The following is a 21,227-nucleotide window of genomic DNA, read 5'->3' as shown; positions in this document are numbered from 1 at the left end:
GTGTTCTCCCTGTGTCTGTGTGGGTTTCCTCCAGGTGACTGTCTGTGAGGAGTGTGGTGTGTTCTCCTTGTGTCTGCGTGGGTTCCTCCGGGTGACTGTTTGTGAGGAGTGTGGTGTGTCCTCCCTGTGTCTGCGTGGGTTTCCTCCCGGTGACTGTCTGTGAGGAATGTGGTGTTTTCTCCCTGTGTCTGCGTGGGTTTCCTCCGGGTGACTGTCTATGAGGAGTGTGGTGTGTTCTCCCTGTGTCTGTGTGGGTTTCCTCCAGGTGACTGTCTGTGAGGAGTGTGGTGTGTTCTCCCTGTGTCTGCGTGGGTTTCCTCCGGGTGACTGTCTGTGAGAAGTGTGGTGTGTTCTCCCTGTGTCTGCGTGGGTTTCCTCCGGGTGACTGTCTGTGAGGAGTGTGGTGTGTTCTTTCTGTGTCTGCGTGGGTTTCCTCCAGGTGACTGTCTGTGAGGAGTGTGGTGTGTTCTCCCTGTGTCTGCGTGGGTTTCCTCCGGGTGACTGTCTGTGAGGTGTGTGGTGTGTTCTCCCTGTGTCTGCGTGGGTTTCCTCCGGGTGACTGTCTGTGAGGAGTGTGGTGTGTTCTTTCTGTGTCTGCGTGGGTTTCCTCCAGGTGACTCTCTGTGAGGAGTGTGGTGTGTTCTCCCTGTGTCTGCGTGGGTTTCCTTCTGGTGACTGTCTGTGAGGAGTGTGGTGTGTTCTCTCTGTGTCTGCGTGGGTTTTCTCCGGATGACTGTCTGTGAGGAGTGTGGTGTGTTCTCTCTGTGCCTGTGTGGGTTTCCTCCGGGTGACTGTCTGTGAGGAGTGTGGTGTGTTCTCTCTGTGCCTGTGTGGGTTTCCTCCGGGTGACTGTCTGTGAGGAGTGTGGTGTGTTCTCTCTGTGTCTGCGTGGGTTTCCTCCGGGTGACTGTCTGTGAGGAGTGTGGTGTGTTCTCCCCATTTCTGCGTGGGTTTTTTTTAGCTACTTATGTCCACCTTCTTCTTTTTTGCTGCCTTCCACACTCGCTTTTGCACCTGAGACTTGCACAGTAAATCTCGCATATTACTGGAACGTTTCGACTTCTAACACTCAAACATAGATGCAGAGTCTCATGTGACAGCAGGGAAAGGCACAGCCGATCACACTGACCATATGTGTTATGGGGGAGGTAGGACTCAAATGTGATTTAACCCCTTCTGCACCCTTTCTCTTTTCAGTGATTAGACCATTTTCAGATTACATTTGACCAGATGAAAATCCAGGTGTAAACACTTCTTCAGAGAGCTGCATACAATGACTTTGGAGTGCTTTCAGTGCCCAGCACCACTCCCAGAAAAATATGGTCAATAGCTGCTTTGCTTAGAGCTTAGAACAAGAAGAAACATGGTGTAGCATGCGCTGGTAGCAATGTTTCTTTGTGTTATTTTTTTTTCACAAATTTTTTGTACTGGTAATTTCTGGCATTCTATTCAAAAGAATCTCGGGTATTCTGTTTTTGTGAAGCCAGACACAAAAACAGACTGTTTGGTGCTTCGCACCAGTCCTGACTTCATTGGACTGTGGTAAAACTGGCCACTGGCCAAATCACACTGGTCACTACACAACAAAACAGATCATTTGTAACTTGTTTTAAACATTTTCTTCTCGTGTTTGACACTGTGTAAGTCCCTGGTAACTGGATTGAGGGGAAAAAATCTCTTTAAATCAAACTGAGGATGCATTGTAGTGAAAAATGTAAACAGAATCTGGCCCAAATTTATACAAACCCAGATCTGGACATGGAAAACATGTAAAATGTAACATTTATTTACCACTATTTATCTGTGCTTCAAGAAATATACGCTTCATTCTGTGTGTCTCTGCTGTGCTTTCTGTCTGTTGACTCTGATGAGGAAATTTGACCCTGTTATTAGACATGACAGAAAAAGCTTACTTCAGAGTAAAACCCCATCCCAATTTGTGCTCTTGTGGTCCGGATGTGTTCCAGAAAGGGATCATGAGGCAGGGTATCTGATGTCTCATATGGAGTTAGAAATGGTGTTCTGGAGTTAATTTCCCACTCTTGTTTACCGGGTATTGAAAATAAAATGTGTCACAATCCCCCTGTCTCCTCCTCTGTTAGTCATCTCTGTGAGATTCTGCACGACTAAACACATAAGTAAACGCGCAGGAGGGTGCTTTTCCTGTTCTGGTTCAAGGTGGAGAAAGTTTGATTTATGACAGGGGAAACTCTCATTTTGTTTGTTTCAGTAAACCATTATTCAGCTCTCGGGCTGGATGTTGAAAATGCTGAGCAGAAGCTGCCAGATACTTCCACAGCTGAAATAAGAGCGAGAGAGAGAAGATATATCAAAAAGCTGGAGAAGATACAGACGCAGAGACACAGAAAGAAAAGCAAAACATAAGCAAAAGATAAAATAACTCTTCTTTCGTTTCTATCTTGTTGTTGCTATCCAAAGAAAAACAAGTATCTTCAAAATAGTAACTTCATAGGAGAAGGAATTTCAGTGGAAGTCAGTGTTAAAAGATTTGGTTCCAAGCAATTTATTGTGGAGCATTTCTATTGGTCCATTCATCACACAATGTGAGGACAGCTGCTGTGTTCAAATGATGTAGTAAACTAAGAATCGATACAAAAAAAGGCTTAGTGGTTAGCACGTTCGCCTCCCAGCGCTGGGATCTTGGGTTCAAGTCCCATCTGGGTGGAGTTTCCATGTTCTCCCTGTGTCTGCGTGGGTTTCCTCCGGGGGCTCCGGTTTCCTCCCACAGTCCAAAAACATGGAGGGTAGGTGAATTGGCTTCTCTAATAACTGTCCTGGTGTGTGAATGAATGTCTGTTTGTGTGAGTGAATGTGGGTGAGCTCAGATATGGATTGGCGCTCTGTCCTGGGTTAAACCCTAGTGCCCGATGCAGTCCTCCAGGTGGACGGTCGTTCCTGGTCGAGAGTACGCTGTGCGCGTTTGGCTGCCGCTTCTCACCAGTGTGTGTGGATGGAGTGTTCTAAGCAGTGTGTGGATTGTAAAGCGTCCTTGGGTGTCTAGAAAGGCGCTATATAAGTGTAAAGATACATACATACATAACCATGCAACTATATTATTAACCCTATACACACACATATACTTCAACCAGAAAATTACCAAATGGCCAGATAATCTTATTCCTTTCCATTTTACTTTTAACATTAAATCTTTAGCATCTTCCTTTTCTTTCCATTTCAAGGTTGCGGTGCATAATAACGATTACTTAATCTTGTCAGTTCTTGACAGTTTATGATCATGAAAAGCCTGTTATTTTCGGTTCTTACCAAACTACAAAACTGAATCACTGTTAAAATGATATTCAAGACTCACAACAGAAAACTCACGATCATGACAGACTCAGACAAGATTACGTTTTAACAAATGTTTTTACATAACTAATGTTTACTAATAGCAAAAACATATTTACAATGTAAAACCTGCACTATTTACTTGACGAAGGGACTGGGCGCAGCTGGAAACCAGGCATTTTTGCCAAAAATGTCATCTGTGTGCGTTTGGCTGCCACTTCTCGCCAGTGTGTGTGTGGATTCTGAGCAGTGTGTGGATTTTAAAGCATCCTTGGGTGTCTAGACAGGCGCTAAATAAGTGTAACCATAGATAGATCGATAGATAAGTACTTAAATTTTTATATAAACGTCTGACTGATAAAACGGTGTGTGTTATGGACAGACTGGATGACTTTCAGTTTTGTAAAACAGAGAAAAGAAAATGAAAAGCTCCTGGGTCACAGAGACTATTCCACACATGAAGAAGTAATTATGATAAATTATCTTAACAACTTTCAACACATTTTTGTTTGAGACTCCAGTAAAACACTGTAATGTCAAGCCCAGCTCGGCTGCAGTCCGAGGGGAACGTTAAGACCGCAGCAGTGTTGTTGCAGTTGTAGTGATTCGGATTCCATAGACTTTAACTCTTCAGTGCAGTAACACCGGTGATTTAGCATTATGTTGTTCCTGATTCATGAATTCAGATGAACAGTTGTCAATGCCAAAGTCCAAAATGATTCATTAGTGTTTTATTTTCTAAAGCAGGTTCAATCTAATAAGAAAAAATTCACAGTTCTTATTTTGTACGTCCATGGCCTGTAGACCACGACCAAGGAAAGTGAAACTAAGGCCTCATTTGGACTGGGTTAGTTTTTAAGGGGGGTGTCTGTAATAAAACAGTTATGCCTCCTCTGATGAAACTCTCACATCTGGATGGAAGAACTAGATGACAAGTGAGTGTCTAGTTTCTGAATTATATGGCACTGTCATGTTTTCACAATGCTGTAGACTGGCAGCAACCATTAGAACCGCTCCTTTTCTCATCGTTTTTTTGTTTTCATTCTTCTGATAATGCTTTCCCCGGTGAAGTCCAGAGAACGTTTAACTCTAATAAGTAACTCATTCTTAACTCTTTCGTTTTCATATTAATTTGCAGCTCAGAAAATATATTCTGGGGGTATACGGAGTTTGGTGTATTTAATGATTCTTTATGTGTTTTAAAGCAGTAATTCAGCATTTAAGGCAAACAACAAGGCAAATATTGCTTGACCTATTGGTTTATTATTTATTTAAATAATAAAACCTTGGCACTAAGATGACTAGGTGGAGGGTTGACTTCATTTACGGGAACATAATACCTGCATATTTCACATAATTTAGGAATGATCTAATTTGTGAAAAATTTCATAAAAACACTTTTTATTCATTTATTTTTTAAACATTTGTATTCACATTTATTTAGTAATAGTACAGTACCGGGGCAAATGAAGTGCATTTGTTTATATAATTTTGATTACTGATCATGTATATATATTTCAAATATGTACAGGAGGTCCTCGGGTTACGTCAGTCCCGAGTTACGATGTTTCGTGGTTACGACACATCTCCCATTTACTGTATAAAGCCTTGTTTCGACTTAAGTGGTTTTGCCTCGTAAACGTCGTAACGTGAACTTCATGTTTGGTGTGCGCGGCGGATGGAGGACCGAGGAGGGTAGGTGTTAGGAGGAGGATAAGTGCTTACAGTATGTTATTTACGCACAGTATGTACGTATGTTCCGACTTACACCGAAAATCGGTTTACGACGCGACATAGGAACGGATCAACGTCGTAAGTCGAGGACCCCCTGTGTATTTTGGTCCATCTTGTTTTTGTTAATATGTTTTGCCATGATTTGTGAAAAATTCCCTAACATGGTGAAGGTGTATTTGCATTATTTGTACAGTTCTTCTCATGTTGTACATATGTAATAATGCAGCATTTAAAATTTTAAAGGGAACATCGAAATTGTGGGCAATCACTATTCTCTCTGTTTGTTCACATTCCGAAGCTATGAGTCTTTTAACTTGTAACAGTGAATTGGAGGGAAAAATGACTTCTTTGTACGTGGATTAAGTTTAAATTGTCTGTAAGTTTTATTCGCTGTTTGAATTATCACAGAAACCCATAACGTAACTTGAGACGTTTAGTTTTGTAGTTCTTTCGGTAAAACAGCCGTCTCCTGAATCTGGAGATATTTCCACCTTAAATGATCTGCAACAACATTGGTCTGTATTATCCACCTATGGAGCAGGAATAGCGCAATATCCTATTTTATAAAATGTTTAGATTATAATCGTGAACTATGCCTTTAAGGGAAATTTTGAGAGTGTATACGCATGCTTATATATGTACAGGGGTTTGACAATGAAAGTGAAACACCTGGTTTTAGACCACAATAGTTTATTAGTGTGGTGTAGGGCCTCCTTTTGCGGCCAATACAGCGTCAGTTCGTCTTGGGAATGACATACACAAGTCCTGCACAGTGGTCAGAGGGATTTGAAGCCATTTTTCTTGCAGGATAGTGGCCAGGTCTCTACGTGATGCTGGTGGAGGAAAACGTTTCCTGACTCACTCCTCCAAAACACCCCAAAGTGGCTCAATAATATTTAGATCTGGTGACTGTGCAGGCCATGGGAGATGTTCAACTTCACTTTCATGTTCATCAAACCAATCTCTCACCAATCTCGCTGTGTGTATTGGTGCATTGTCGTCCTGATACACAGCACCGCCTTCAGGACACAATGTTTGAACCACTGGATGCACATGGTCCTCTAGAATGGTTTGGTAGTCCTTGGCAGTGACGCCAAACTAGCGCCCATCTAGCACAAGTATTGGGCCAAGGGAATGCCATGATACGGCAACCCAAACCATCACTGATCCACCCCCATGCTTCACTGTGGGCATGCAACAGTCTGGTGGTACGCTTCTTTGGGGCTTCTCCACACCGTAACTCTCCCGGATGTGGGGAAAACAGTAAAGGTGGACTCATCAGAGAACAATACATGTTTCACATTGTCCACAGCCCAAGATTTGCGCTCCTTGCACCATTGAAACCGACGTTTGCCGTTGGCATGAGTGACCAAAGGTGTGGCTATAGCAGCCCAGCTGTGTGTATTGACCCTGTGGAGCTCCCGACGGACAGTTCTGGTGGAAACAGGAGAGTTGAGGTGCACATTTAATTCTGTCGTGATTTGGGCAGCCATGGTTTTATGTTTTTTGGCTACAATCCGGGTCAGCACCCAAACATCCCTTTCAGACAGCTTCCTCTCGCGTCCACAGTTAATCCTGTTGGATGTGTTTCGTCCTTCTTGGTGGTACGCTGACGTTACCCTGGATACCGTGGCTCTTGATACATCACAAAGACTCCCTGTATTGGTCACAGATGCGCCAGCAAGACGTGCACCAACAATCTGTCCTCTTTTGAACTTTAGTGTTGTGTGCATTGCAATATTTTGAGCAAAACTCTGCTCTTACCCTCTGCTAATTAACCCTTCACACTCTGCTCTTACTGGTGCAATGTGCTATTAATGAAAATTGGCCACCGGTCTGCTGCAATTTAGCCATGAAACCTCCCACACTAAAATGACAGGTGTTTCAGTTTCATTGTCCAACCCCTGTATATATATATATATATACACACACACATACATGTTCAGTGTTACTATGTCCATTCGGCCAGTGAGATAAAGAGAATGAATAATTTGTTCACACACACATTTATATATATATATATATATATATATATATATATATATATATATATATATATATATATATATATATATATATGTGTGTGTGTGTGTGTGTGTGTGTGTGAACAAACTATTCATTCTCTTTATCTCACAGGCCGAATGGACATAGTAAAACTGAAAGAGAACTGTGAAGACATGCTTTTATAAAAGGGATAAATCAGCAGCATGTAGCAGTTTCCTGCATGTGTTTAGAACAGCTGTGGCTTCAGAAGCTGTTTTTAATCAGCCCTCTCAGGCCGTGGTTTGGGGCGGTCTGCATCGTTAGCGAGCTCTCAGAGGAGTTGTGTGAATGTTGTGAGAGCGTTTGAAAGGTGAGTTAGTAAACAAAGCACTGGAACTGTGTCTGAATGTTGTAGCCTGTCCCCTTTAGCTTGTCTCTTATCTCTGCTTTTGTTGACGGTAGATAAATGTATGAGGCCTGCGTGAGGAATCCCATGCATGACACAAAGGGACTCTGGGAGAAGTGTGGACACAGCACGCTCAAGTATGAACACTATGCTTTTTTCAGGTTGTGACATGTTGCCAGTGATATGACTCTAGTGTCATATTCTTTCTAACGACTCCAGGGTCAGAGCAGCAAGAGAGAGTGTGTTTACGTGTGGCCAATATTCCCATTGCTTATGCAAATCACATTTTGAAAACAATACACTCAAAAGGGTTAGAAACATTTAAATATTCTAATATTCAGATATTTTTTTACTGATAAAAAAATATGTAGGTATTCTAACTTCAAATGACAAAAAATTGGCTGTAGCTTTGAAATAAATATGTTGTGTTTTTAAAAATATCAGCACATATTGCCGTTACATTGATGTATTAATTATGTTTTTCATATTCCCTGTTATTTCCACTTGAAGGAACAATTTGAAACAGGTTTTACAAAATTTCTGCACAATTCTATTCAGTGTTTTGATCTGAAATTGTGCGTTATAGAGAAAACTAAAGACTCAAACCTACCATACAATGCCAGTATAGGCTTTTTATTTATCATTTAAAAAAAACAGTATGTCTCCAGTGTTTAATGAATTTTTACTTTTTTTGAGAAATGTTGATGATAGTGAATTATTTACATAAAAAATTATATGTAAGTGTTGTTTGGGACCTAGGGCGGCACGGTGGTGCAGCAGGTACTGTCGCAGTCACACAGCTCCAGGGGCCTGGAGGTTGTGGGTTTGATTCCCACAGTGTGAGGAGTGTGGTGTGTTCTCCCTGTGTCTGCGTGGGTTTCCTTTGGGTGACTGTCTGTGAGGAGTGTTGTGTGTTCTCCCTGTGTCTGCGTGGGTTTCCTCCGGGTGACTGTCTGTGAGGAGTGTGGTGTGTTCTCCCTGTGTCTGCGTGGGTTTCCTCCGGGTGACTGTCTGTGAGGAGTGTGGTGTGTTCTCCCTGTGTCTGCGTGGGTTTCCTCTGGGTGACTGTCTGTGAGGAGTGTGGTGTGTTCTCTCTGTGTCTGCGTGGGTTTCCTCCGGGTGCTCCGGTTTCCTCCTACAGTCCAAAAACGCACGTTGGTAGGTGGATTGGCGACTCAAAAGTGTCCGTAGGTGTGAGTGAATGTGTGTGTGTCTGTGTTGCCCTGTGAAGGACTGGCGCCCCCTCCAAGGTGTATTTCCGCCTTGCGCCCAATGATTCCAGGTAGGTTGCGACCCTGAACTGGATAAGGGTTACAGATAATGAATGAATAAATGAATGTTTGGGACCTATATTGCCTTGTATGTATTTCTCCACCGATTAAAAAAAATTATGCTCAGAAAAATCAAAGGATATCCTGTTATCTCCAGATTTGGTCAGTGTATTAGTATCCACTTTAGATAATAGCCTCCTGTGATCTAGCTTTTAACACCATTTAAAATCCAGTCACTCACTGTATATTGAGGAGTATTTAACACAGTGTTAAATCTCTCTCTCTTTCTCTGATGGAATGATGGAACAAAAACATTGCATCATGTAGCTAGAAGCAATTAATTTTAATTCAAACATAATTAATACTTAATCACCCAGTAAACCAGTAAGGCAGTACCATGGAAGGTCATTTCCCTATTGTACAATTTTTACCCAAGGCTGTTTAAAATGAGTATAAAAGAAGAAATAACTTCTACATAATAAATGTAGAATGTATCTTATATGATGGCACCATCTGTAATTTTGTTAATTGTTAGAATACACAGGGTCCACTACATGGGAGCAACCATGTTTAAATAAATAAATAAATAAGTAGGTTTAGCACAGGATCTGACACATCCAGGCCCCCAGCTGTGAGAAGAATCTCTGAAAAAAATGACCTGACACATACCAACCCCTGCTAGAGCTTGCTACGCACTAATTTCTTAAGAACTACTCCAATACAGCAGGATCTATTCAAGGTCAGGTCACATCGAGTACTAAGTTGGTGCCTGTATCATGTGAAATATATTGTACCATGAAGTTGTAGCTGGTATCACACTTTGCTAACTGACGTTAAATAAACACATAGCACTGTAATGAACAACCACAGAGTGATAAAGGGGATTTTCAGTGAGTCAGTGCTTCTTCCGTGGCACATGGAGCATTTAACCGAGCCACGCTCCTGTCTGCTCCACACAGAAATTGTAAATTGCTTACTCCACTGCTGATTCATACTGAAAGCTTTATGGTAAATTCTTTGCTCTCATGCTGGTAATCTGATGTTCCACTGTAAAGAAAATACATATAAAGTTCAATAGTAATCCACAAAAAATAATGTGGCTCAGCCAAGGTATGTGTGGTGTCTTTAGTTTGAGGTATTTCGAGTTCCTACTGAAGAATTCTCCTTTCCATAACCACACGGACCCACGATCTAAAGTCATAAGCTGTGAATCTACACAAATGAATCAGTTAAAACTCCATTTCAACACGAGACAGGGTTTTGAAATCCTGTAACTTAAGTGAGAGAATTGAGAGGAGAAACACACAATGCTTTTCAAGCTAAACTTTTCTTGAGCTGTTGTGATGTAGCAATGATATTCTATATGCCGTTCTGCAGTACATTTTTAATCATATGTTCCCAGTGGTCTCGGTATATTAGGTAAGCTGAGGCTTGGTAGACTGGCTTACTATGGGTATATATATATATATATATATATATATATATATATATATACAGTATGCTAAATAGTGTCAGAATCATAATATATATTATTTGACTACCCAACTCGACATGGTTTGAATTGAACGTGTTTTTTATGCATTTTAAAGCTTTCTAAGCAGACTTTAGACTGTAAACGCTATGAAAAGACTTATATTTTATATGCCATATTAGTCTACCAGGGCCCACCAAGAGCAACGACAACCAACTGTTCAGTTCCCAAATGGCGTTAACCTCCTCAGCAGAACTGAAACACAAGTGGACGCACAGGACCCACAGGAAGCATGGCCTGATATCCAGGTGGGCCTGTGGTATGTCGCTGAGTGGAATTCTCTGTCCTCTCTGAGATGCACTTGTCCGGTGGGAATAGCTCTGTGACACAACAGAGAAGGCCACAGGAGCAGTTGTCTAGCCCCAGGGCAGAGGATTTAAGCTGAGTGGAGGAAAACCTTAATGAGACTCCAGCAGCTGGGGCTGACATCCACACACCCGCAGTGCTCCAAAGGTCATGACCTTTGGGCTGATCACGGAGCAGGTGCTACTTTTTGCATGGGTGGATCACACGCGCATGCAGGATACACACAGGAGAAAGTTAGGAACATGAATAAGTGCTTCTGATACGTATTAGTAGAAGTTTGGAAATAATAATAATAATAATATATATATCAGTTCCTGTAAGTAGGTGTTTCATCATTGTCGCAGTAACATGGCAGGCATCAAGAAAACAAAGCTAAAAGTTGAGAAATAAGGTTTATTTGAGGCAGTAACACAGAAGAACTATTTCTAGTTCCTTAAATTAAATGGTTATTAAGTTTTAGATGAAACATTTGTGTTTAAATCTCCAAATATATGTATAGGGGTTGGACAATGAAACTGAAACACCTGTCATTGTAGTGTGGGAGGTTTCATGGCTAAATTGGAGCAGCCTGGTGGACAATCTTCATTAACTCCACATTGCACCAGTAAGACCCTGTGCATCCAATGGTTCAAACACTGTGTCCTGAAGGCGGTGCCGTGTATCAGGACGACAATGCACCAATACACACAGCAAGACTGGTGAAAGACTGGTTTGATGAACATGAAAGTGAAGTTGAACATCTCCCATGGCCTGCACAGTCACCAGATCTAAATATTATTGAGACACTTTGGGGTGTTTTGGAGGAGCGAGTCAGGAAACGTTTTCCTCCACCAGCATCACGTAGAGACCTGGCCACTATCCTGCAAGAAGAATGGCTTCAAATCCCTCTGACCACTGTGCAGGACTTGTGTATGTCATTCCCAAGACGAACTGATGCTGTATCGGCCGCAAAAGGAGGCCCTACACCACACTAATAAATGATTGTGGTCTAAAACCAGGTGTTTCACTTTCATTGTCCAACCCCTGTACATTTTTCCTACAACCATTTGTCCAAGCCAAGAGCTATTTAGAATTGTTGCTCTTTGGACTGGTACGACATATTTACAGTGTTTGCTGTCATGGTCCTGACCCCTATCCTGCTCTAATGTGTGTTTTTAGTTCATAAACACATTATTAAATAATCACATTAGCGCACGGATATGCTGGCACAGGTAGGCCAGGATTGCTCCATTCTGTTTGCTTTTATGGAAACTGTTTACAAACGGCGGAACAACGTCACATGATATTACAATACGTGAATATGTGTTGCAATCCCATTTTGCAGAAACTCCAAAGTGGAGGAACCATGTTTTTTTGGCACTGTCTTGATAATGTGGCGTTGTGACATTGGCGTGCCCAGACCAAATCATTCCCTCACGCAAACCACAGCCCAGTGCTGCTCCACGGGGAGCTGGTCTTTGTACCGCTGACTTACATCATACGTCTGAAAGGCTGTGCTGCTTTAATTCATCATCACCCATCCCAAAAGAAGGGGTAGCCGTACTGTCAGAAAGGGCTATAAGGATGCAAGCGATTATGTCACACAAAGAAGCTACCAGTCAGTTCAGATTAGCCTTGAGCTCTTATTATTCCAGAACAGTACAGATGTATAGAGAATTTCTAATTCAGCTGTAGGACCTTAGATCTTCTAAACCATGTGATACCCCATAGGTCAGCTCCTGCTGGTGCATGTCATGAGGAATTGTGGTCAGAGTTACTCAATGTCTGACACAGTTCAGAGACATCAGCTGTCTGTTTAAAACATAGTAAAGGCCCTTTCAGATATTCGTGGTCACTCATAACATTTCTGGAAAGTACCATGTGTGAATGCAAATGTCTGAATAATTTTTACCACAATCATGTCCCGACAGCCCGCTGTTATAAAGAGAATTCAGGCCATGCCTCCTGCATCCATTACACAGGAGCTGCCCAAGGCTTAAACCATGCAGAAAATGTTTTGTAGTGAAAATGCATCCGTCTCAAGTAAAAGTACCTTGACCTCATCATCGTTTAGGTGAAGCACCTATTACCACCACCTGTGGAGCATTCTGTTAAACATATCTAAATGATCACAGGAGTTACAGAATGAGTTTCAAGTCGTTTCCGTGAGGTGCCTCACATCCTACAAACAAAACAAACGAAAGAAAGTAGCAGCTCTAGTGTAGAGTAACTTCTAGAACTTTATTTCTACATCCAGCATCCATCCATAGACGCCTTTTTTCTTCTATTTTTGTATCACTTTTTGTGATCAAATAAAATCCTAAAAACTGACGTCCAGTGGTGTGACCGCTCACAAACAAAACTGAATTAAACAGGAATTAGTGGCTAAATGTGAACTGTAGGATACAACTGAGAATAAAACACATCCTTTACTCACTATGAAATGTGATATGAAAAAAATACTCTATAAATGTAGGTAATTACATGTACTTATGTTAATGTCTCTAGTCACTGCCCACCCTTGACGACTTAATACAGTTTCTCTCAGGACAGAGAGCAAAATTTGCGTGGTAGATAACCACACCTGGCTGTTACACCTTTAAAAGAACGTAATTACTTTATTATGCAGGACAACTGACAATCTAACATGTTTTCTAGCAGAACACTCAGAAACACGCCTGCAGTTACTGTCACAGTCACAGTTCACACAGATGAGCTACAGGTTACAGGTAAACTATCATCCCAAAAATCTGGAATATTACTCTTTTTTTTGGTCTGTTAGCATTCTGACATCCTACGTTTTGCTTGTAATATATGTATTTATTTATTAATGTATTATCCTTTTTGAACATTTTGCAAAACTAGCTACAAATGTTTGCTTAAAAAAGAGCTCTGTGTCACACTTCCTGCTCCATTTCTGTTTTGAGTTCAGTTGTCTACTATGTGCTCCTTTAGCCCCGCCTTATAATTAGTGTTCCCACCTGTGCCTCCATTGTTATCCTGCTCTCTCGTTGATCTTCCCAGGTGTTCCTTGTCTGTGTTCCAATTTATATAGCCCTAGTTTTCAGTGTTTCTTTGTCTGTTGTTGCGTGTGGGTTTCCTCCGGGTGACTGTCTGTGAAGAGTGTGGAGTGTTCTCTCTGTGTCTGCGTGGGTTTCCTCCGGGTGACTGTCTGTGAGGAGTGTGGAGTGTTCTCCCTGTGTCTGCATGGGTTTCCTCCGGGTGACTGTCTGTGAGGAGTGTGGTGTGTTCTCCCTGTGTCCACATGGGTTTCCTCCGGGTGACTGTCTGTGAAGAGTGTGGACTCAAAAGTGTCCATAGGTGTGAATGGGTGAGTGTGTGTTGCCCGGTGAAGGACTGGCGCCCCTTCCAGGGTGTATTCCCACCTTGCGCCCAATGATTCCAGGTAGGCTCTGGACCCACCGTGACCCTGAATTGGATAAGCGCTTACAGATAATGAATGAATGAATATTATAGAATTTTTGAAAAACAAGGTAGGCCCCTACTATAGAAGAACACTGTGTTTTGCCGTTCTCTTAGTAGAAGCCATGAGAACTTTGTACATTCTAGTCGAGTAGAGCATACCCAGAGCTCCTGTATGGTTTAAAAAAAAAAAAAGAAAAAAAAGTGGCATCTAGCATGTTGCCACGCAGAGAAAAAAAGACCCTAACACATATAGAGTACGGTGCAGAAGTCTTAGACACCTAAGATAATGATATATATTTAAACTAATGCCTTCTCAGTGAGAGTGGTGCTTGTATAAAGTTATATATAATGACAGTAAATACAATATATATATATATTTACAAATAAGAAATATAAGATAATTTATTTCTATAAAGTAGTAGGTGGTGAGAGTGAGTTTGAAGAACAATGTTTTGTTCAGATTCTCCTTGATTTGCATGAATTTGTTAAGTTAACAGCACACATTATTTAAAATCATTATTTATTCACCACTAAAACTAGGTACTGGATGATAACCTCAAATAATACGGACTCCATGGGGAAAGATTTGGAAAAAATAAAACCAACACATTCACACACAGAGGATCACACTCACTGGAATAATGGTATTTGTTTTTATTCTAATGTTGGGCAATTTTTTTGTTTGTTTGTTTTTTGCAAATACACAATTACTCAAATAGCATTTGCACAGTACTGTGTATGTGTGTGTGTGTGTATATATATATATATATATATATATATATATATATATATATATATATATATATATATATATATATATATATATATATATATTGTCTATACATTTGTAGATTCCAATTATAATTAGTAAATTTGCTATTTTAAGTTGCACTTTGTGAACATGCAACTGTGCTAGCATAGTTGGTATAACCCCCATTGAAAAGCATGACATTTAATGGGACACTCAGGAGCAGCTGCACCTGTGTACGGTCACCATGGCCAATGACAAGTGTTGGCTACAAAGACCCCAGGAACTGGGCTGTGGAGCATTCCCAGAAAAGTCGACGGAGTATCTGAGGCGTAAAGGACAAACTGCCCATTAATACCCTTCATTTCAGAAGAAGTGATGAATAAGCAATTATCCTCACACCTCTAGTTATAATGTATCTCCGAAGGGGTTCTTTTAACATATAATTCCAGCCACCAGCGACACACTCAAAGGACCGGCTGACCAATTTCAGACCGTCAGACAGTGTGGGAAATCATTTATGTACCGTAAGAAAAACATTCACTAGAAACTACTGCATCATTAACACGGGCATTTTGTTGTACGACTGCGTCCCCTGGTGTCGTAACTGGCTGAAGCAGTGTCGAGTAGCAATAGTGTTCCTGGTGATGAGCTTTATCCAGCTTTCAGATTCTTTGCACGGAAGTCTGGACATGGTATAAACTCAATTAAAATGTAATCGTTTGTAAACACGTGATCAAAGGTGTGACTGAAACTATGATTTACTGAAGGTTTTCACAGCAACGTTGTCCCAGTGTCAGTCTTGGTAGCCCAGATACGTGCATATTTCTGTGCTTTGGATTATTAAATTATAAACTGTGCTTTATTAACCTTTTAACAAGTTCCTAATGTGCTGGCTCACAAAAAAATGAAGAGAAAATGGTCATCTGAACTGGGTTAGGGAACCCTTGCTCTTCAACAAGTGTGTGAGGCGCCCCCTCTAGCGTATCTCATCTTTACTGCAACCGGAAGTGGTAAAGACGGTTGGTGTGTTAATGTGTGCTCAGCTGCATTTGCTCAAATAATTTAAAAACTCGTGTGGAAAAAGGACGTTTAAACAATTAAAAGTAAACAACAGGAATACCAGTGCTTTGTGAAATGATGGAATGTCTATTGTTTAATACTGGAAGCAGATATTATTTTAAAATAAATTCTCTCAAACAGTCGCGCTATTTTTGCGTACACCCTACCAAAGGAATAATTGGTAAACGATTCTTTAGTCAAACTTATTATTTATTTAATTTCATGTGAAGAGAAATTTATTTCAAATGAAGTGATATAATGTACATTTTGCCATCGATTATAAACACGTATTATTAGAACGAATCCCCAGTTTTGGCTTTTATAAAACAGTTCTGGTCCTATCATTTGATTGGCTAAGCCACATTTAAAGCGAAAATAAATAAATAAATAAACAAACAAAGCGTTAATGTATACAGACGCCCATTACAATGCACGTCTTATTTCAGTATTATGCCAAATAAACCTTTCTGTTGTTCATAATCATTTTTGAACATTATTACAATATTACAACAGAATATAATTGAATCACGTATTCTCTTTTTTATACAGTACAAATAAAATACTACATATAGTACAAATATTTAGTGAGTGTGATACACTGCCAAGTGATCAAACATTGCGTTCAAAGGCCCATATGTTTTCCTGTGTTTCTTGAGGTTGTCATTACTGATTTACAGCATTTATAGAGGATTACTTTAAGACTTGTGTAATAAAGAATAATAACGAATTTGGAGAGATTATAAAAATCGAAATATGTGCGTAATCACGATGCTTCTTAACAAGCTATAACTAATGCCGCAGAAATCTGAAATGGATTGATTTAAACAGTGAAATGTACCTTGGATCGAACAGTATTAAATATTCCTGATTTTTCCCATTTGTTGATTTGTTAAAAACGAGTCCGCCGTAAAAAAAAACCTCAAACTTGTTTTAAAAATTAATTCAGGTTATTAGTGCGATATTAATCCGTTTTTAGTTCAGTTTAAAAATGTAGCACAACAATGCACAGAGTGACCAGAAATGAGTGAAATTATGAAACTGAACACACAGGAGACCTCACAGAGGAGAATGAAAATTGACGGTATCTTATAAAACGAGTGTGGGAGAGAGAGAGAGAGAGAGAGAGAGAGAGAGAGAGAGAGAGAGAGAGAGAGAGAGTTCATTTTGTAATTATATTTCAGCTGACGGTTAATTGACTGTTCTCTGGGCACTAAAGTAATTTCGGGTAATTGTACCGTAATTTTACCGTAATTTTTGCGTAAACAGAATGCAGCAGAAGTCTAAAGCTCAGGAGTCATTTGAAGGCCATTATTATTATTAATCCCGCATTAAATAACCACAAGACACTAGTTTTATTTATTCAATGATCTTACCTCATCCCTCGTGAATTTTTATTAAATGTACTTTAGAAAATCAGATCTGTCTTGAAGATTAACAACGGCGCTTTTTATTATTAGGAAGATATCGGTCTGCTTCTAATCTGAACTCATGCGGGAGAAATTTGAGAATCGGGGTAATTACAGCTCTCTCTCACACACACACACACACACAGAGAGAGAGAGAGAGAGAGAGCAGGCAGATCTACAAAAATGGTAACAAGCATTTAATTACTCGCAAAGGTTTCAGTTAAATGAGCCAGTACATCATCAACAACAACAACAACATCAACAACAATAATAATAATAATAATATGTTCATTATAATTATTATTTTTAATTACTTTATTCAAAACATAAAATCCAGAGGTTTAAAAACCCAATGAAATACCCTCATCCAGGGCGGTCAGGCAGTTTTTAAGACACTATTTATTAAAGTATTTTGACAGTCGGTTCATTCGTAGACTGTGTAAATGTTAAAATGTGTGCCGCACGTGTGGCCTTAAATGCATTGTTTATTTACTTAGGCTACTTCATTTAAATAAATAAACACGCTCGCCCGGTCCCACCACACGACTGACAGAGAGAAAAGTTTGTTGTCCCCAGAGAGACGACAGTTCTTAATCGTTCTTAATTTATTTCTTTCTGATTCGTTTAGAATTCCTTATTTTCACTCGAGTAAATAAACGGGCAACACGCAGAGTACATCACCCAAAGCATACAATAAAACAAATATAATAATGAAGATAAATAATCGTACTGCGGCTGTGCGGCGCTGGACTGAGTGCAGACCTGAAGTTAATTTGCTCTGTGAAGCTGCGTCTTCGCCCGTGTGAGCTTCGTTGTGACGTAAGGTCACGTGCACGCCTCGCGCGCTGAGGGTACAGCTCGAGTGCAGCTGCAGTTGCTGTGGAGACGCGGCGGTGGAAGAGGGTCCGTTAACCTGAGGATCAACAATGCGGAGAAATTAAGAGTTTAAAGTCAGTGAACTGAACTGAAGTTCGACTCCGGGGTGCCGTTGGGCCGTTTCTGATTCTCCGACCGCCTTCTCTCTCTCTTTGCTGGTGATCCGGAGAGGTGGAGTATCGAGTTTATCGTCGTGTGTCTCCTGAGGTAAACTGACCGTTAGGAGTTGCTCCTCGTCGCGGGTCTCTCGCGAGATTGAGGAGAGTAAATGAACTAGAACTGAAATTAAAGTAAAAGCTTCTCTCGAGATTTTTTTTGGTCTCATTGACATTAATTTGTTCCTGAAGAGGACCACAGGTGAGAGTTTATCTCCAGGCTGAGGTTAAACCGGACAGTTCAGGGTTTCCCCTCTCGGCGCGATGACTCTGGACACGGATTTAACGGACGAGCTCGTTATCGACGTGGTGGGCGAGGGCGGTGGCAGCAGTAGCGGGGACTCCGGGGACGAGCCCGGCTCGGTGTTACTGAGCTCGGACGCGTTACTGCTGCCGTCCTCGGGCTCGGGGTCTCTGTCAGTGGAAGCGGGGGAGGGGGCGCGCCCCACGGCCCCGGGCACTAAGAGTGGCTCGGTGAAGCCGCCGTACTCGTACATTGCTCTCATCACCATGGCCATCCTGCAGAGCCCCAAGAAACGGCTCACGCTCAGCGAGATCTGCGACTTCATCAGCCGCCGCTTCCCGTATTACCGTGAAAAGTTTCCCGCGTGGCAGAACTCCATTCGACACAACCTGTCGCTCAACGACTGCTTCGTGAAGATGCCGCGCGAGCCCGGGAACCCCGGTAAAGGCAACTACTGGACGCTGGACCCGAACTCCGCCGATATGTTCGACAACGGCAGCTTCCTACGGCGCCGCAAGCGCTTCAAACGCCAGCACTGCCGCCGAGTTGCCGCATTCGACGAGCGCGCGGCCGCCTTCCTCGGTGTCGGTTGCGGCGCGTGCGGTGGCCCGTGTGGCGGTGGTGGTGCCATGCCATTGCCGGGACTGGACGCGTGTCCGTGTCCGTTCACCTTCCCTCGCCTCCCCGCCGCCCCCGCCGTGCCCGCCGCGCTCTCATCCATTTTCGCGCGCAACAGTAGCCCCTGCCCTGGCTCGCGCGCTCCGCTTGGTCTCGGCTCCCCATTCCCGGCGTCACCCGCGCTCTTCCATCCCATCGCCTTCCCGCCATTCATCGGCCTTCTTCAGTACGGACAGCTGAAATCGCGCGACAAGTGACAGCGAGGCTGTCACTTAAGACTTTCAGGTCTGAAGATGGTTGTGAAGTTGTGGTTTTGTTCTCAGGAAATTGGAGCATCTTCAGAGTGCAGGGATCCGGACACAGTTATAGTGGACACTCAGCTTCATTTTTAAAGTTTCTTTTCCCTCAAAACACGGATTTGTAGTGGACGTCGGGAATGGACGAATGTGGACACTTGCATAAAACATCGGACACATCTTAAGTTAGAAACATCAGTGGATACATTTAAAACTGTAAATATAACTGAACAGCTCACATGTAAACCGCGTGTTAAACCCGTTTTTATCATTTTCAATGTATTTGTGTCCAACGTTAAAGGTTTCACTGCAGAGATTTTACACCACACTTAAGGTCAAGAGAAGCACTGAGGTCAAACCTCACTTGAAGATGTTTTATGCAAGTGCTCTCTGGTAATAAGAGGCACTTCGACGAACACATTTATTTTAGTTTACTTCGTTTGTCTTAATCCACCATTTGAACAGGTTTTTGGACTTATTTATGCATCACGTGTTTTTTTGTTTTTTTGTTTTTTTTGGGCTGCATTTCATATTGTATAACTGAAGTGCCTTGAGTGGTTTAAAAGATATGTATATATACTATTTAAGTGACGAATTTTCCCTTTAATATTTTAAAGGAAATAAATACGAATTTGTTAAAATGGTGTTAATAAATACATTGGATCTAAATGTTTAAATAAACGACAATTCGAAAGTAAAGACAGAGTACTTCAGCAGTTAAGGGACAGTTAAAAATAATCAGCAAAATCAGAGGAAGTGAACCCAGCTTTATTTTCTTCAAAGAAAACAAATAAACTACAGACAGAAAAAACAAACTTTTTTAACAGCTCATATTTCTGGCTTCAAGAAAAAAATCTCCACACAAACTAACTGTTATGTATCAATGGCTGTATAAATCTGTGTGTAGGTCAATTAGAGGAAATATGGAATCACTCAATGTTGAGGAATCAATAGGGAATCACTTTGTCATTTTAATATCTAAAAGAAATTTTTAAAAATCTATATCCGTTTGTTTACAGTTAAAAGTGAGAGCTCCCTGGCCTCAGCAATTTGCTGAAGTTTGCTAACGTGGAGAAAATATGGCCCCAACAAGCAGTTGTCATTTGAAACAATGGAAATGATTTTAAAGTCTGTCTTGAAGAAAAACCATCACGGAGTGTGGCACAGGATGGTGGTTGCTCGCAGTCAGCAGTGTCTAAAATATGATGCGAAATGAAACGGGAATGTTATAAAAAGAAAACCTATGGGTGGACAAAGGAAAACATCAAAGCTTCTGGAGTTGAAACACGAAGCGCTATGTAATGCAAAATACACAACAAAGCAAATAAAAAAAATATAAATGGAAATGGGAGTCAGTGTGTGTGGGAGTAGTGTAAGACATTGTTTGAATATTGGATTACATTCACTCTGTCCCTTAATTAGAAAACTAGCACAAACATCTAAACAAAAGAAAACGTGGCACAAATATTGGTCTAAAAAAAGCAATAATGGAGTGTGCGTGAAGTGGTTAGTGTGAGATTCAGTGATGAATCCTGAAGCTTTATTGGTCAGTGAGATGTTGCTGAAAATTCTCGAGATGTTTTAATGAAACATATGAAGATTTTCCCTCTGTTGCGTGTCAACACTGATATTTTGGATACATTTGTATTTCCTTTGTTATAGAATATATTTGTGAGGATGGAGTCATTTTCAAGATGCCATAGAAAAAAAATCAGTTCAAAGACATCAAACAGTCTGGATCTCCATTTTTAAAATGAATGGTAGAAGTTTAAAAACTGGTCCAGAACAAGACTCCATCCTGGAGAGGGGTCACCAGACTGCGGCTCAAACTTGACTTTGGACTTTCTCAGAAGATGAAGATGATGAATCCTGATTTT

General features: G+C 41.2%; 1 protein-coding gene and 1 long non-coding RNA gene across 3 annotated transcripts in view; both read left to right on the top strand.

The window, feature by feature from the left end:
• Positions 1-18,052: 18,052 nt before the first annotated feature.
• LOC136664350 (uncharacterized) overlaps positions 18,053-21,227 on the top strand; it is a 44,523-nt gene continuing 41,348 nt past the window's right edge. For both annotated transcript variants that reach the window (XR_010795123.1, XR_010795122.1), the window contains exon 1: positions 18,053-18,244. This is a non-coding gene — a long non-coding RNA (uncharacterized lncRNA). The remainder of the gene's footprint in view (positions 18,245-21,227) is intronic.
• Positions 18,252-19,850, top strand: foxd7 (forkhead box D7). Its single transcript, XM_066641490.1, has one exon. The coding sequence runs from the start codon at positions 18,457-18,459 to the stop codon at positions 19,309-19,311; it is 855 nt and encodes a 284-aa protein (XP_066497587.1). The 5' UTR covers positions 18,252-18,456; the 3' UTR covers positions 19,312-19,850.

This window comes from Hoplias malabaricus, chromosome 13, assembly GCF_029633855.1.
Source record: "Hoplias malabaricus isolate fHopMal1 chromosome 13, fHopMal1.hap1, whole genome shotgun sequence".
Taxonomy (NCBI): domain Eukaryota; kingdom Metazoa; phylum Chordata; class Actinopteri; order Characiformes; family Erythrinidae; genus Hoplias; species Hoplias malabaricus.
This window is presented reverse-complemented; position numbering and strand designations above follow the sequence as displayed.

Excerpts from the sequence above, each read along its gene's own strand:
- foxd7 (XM_066641490.1), top strand. The coding sequence starts at position 18,457 with ATGACTCTGGACACGGATTTAACGGACGAGCTCGTTATCGACGTGGTG.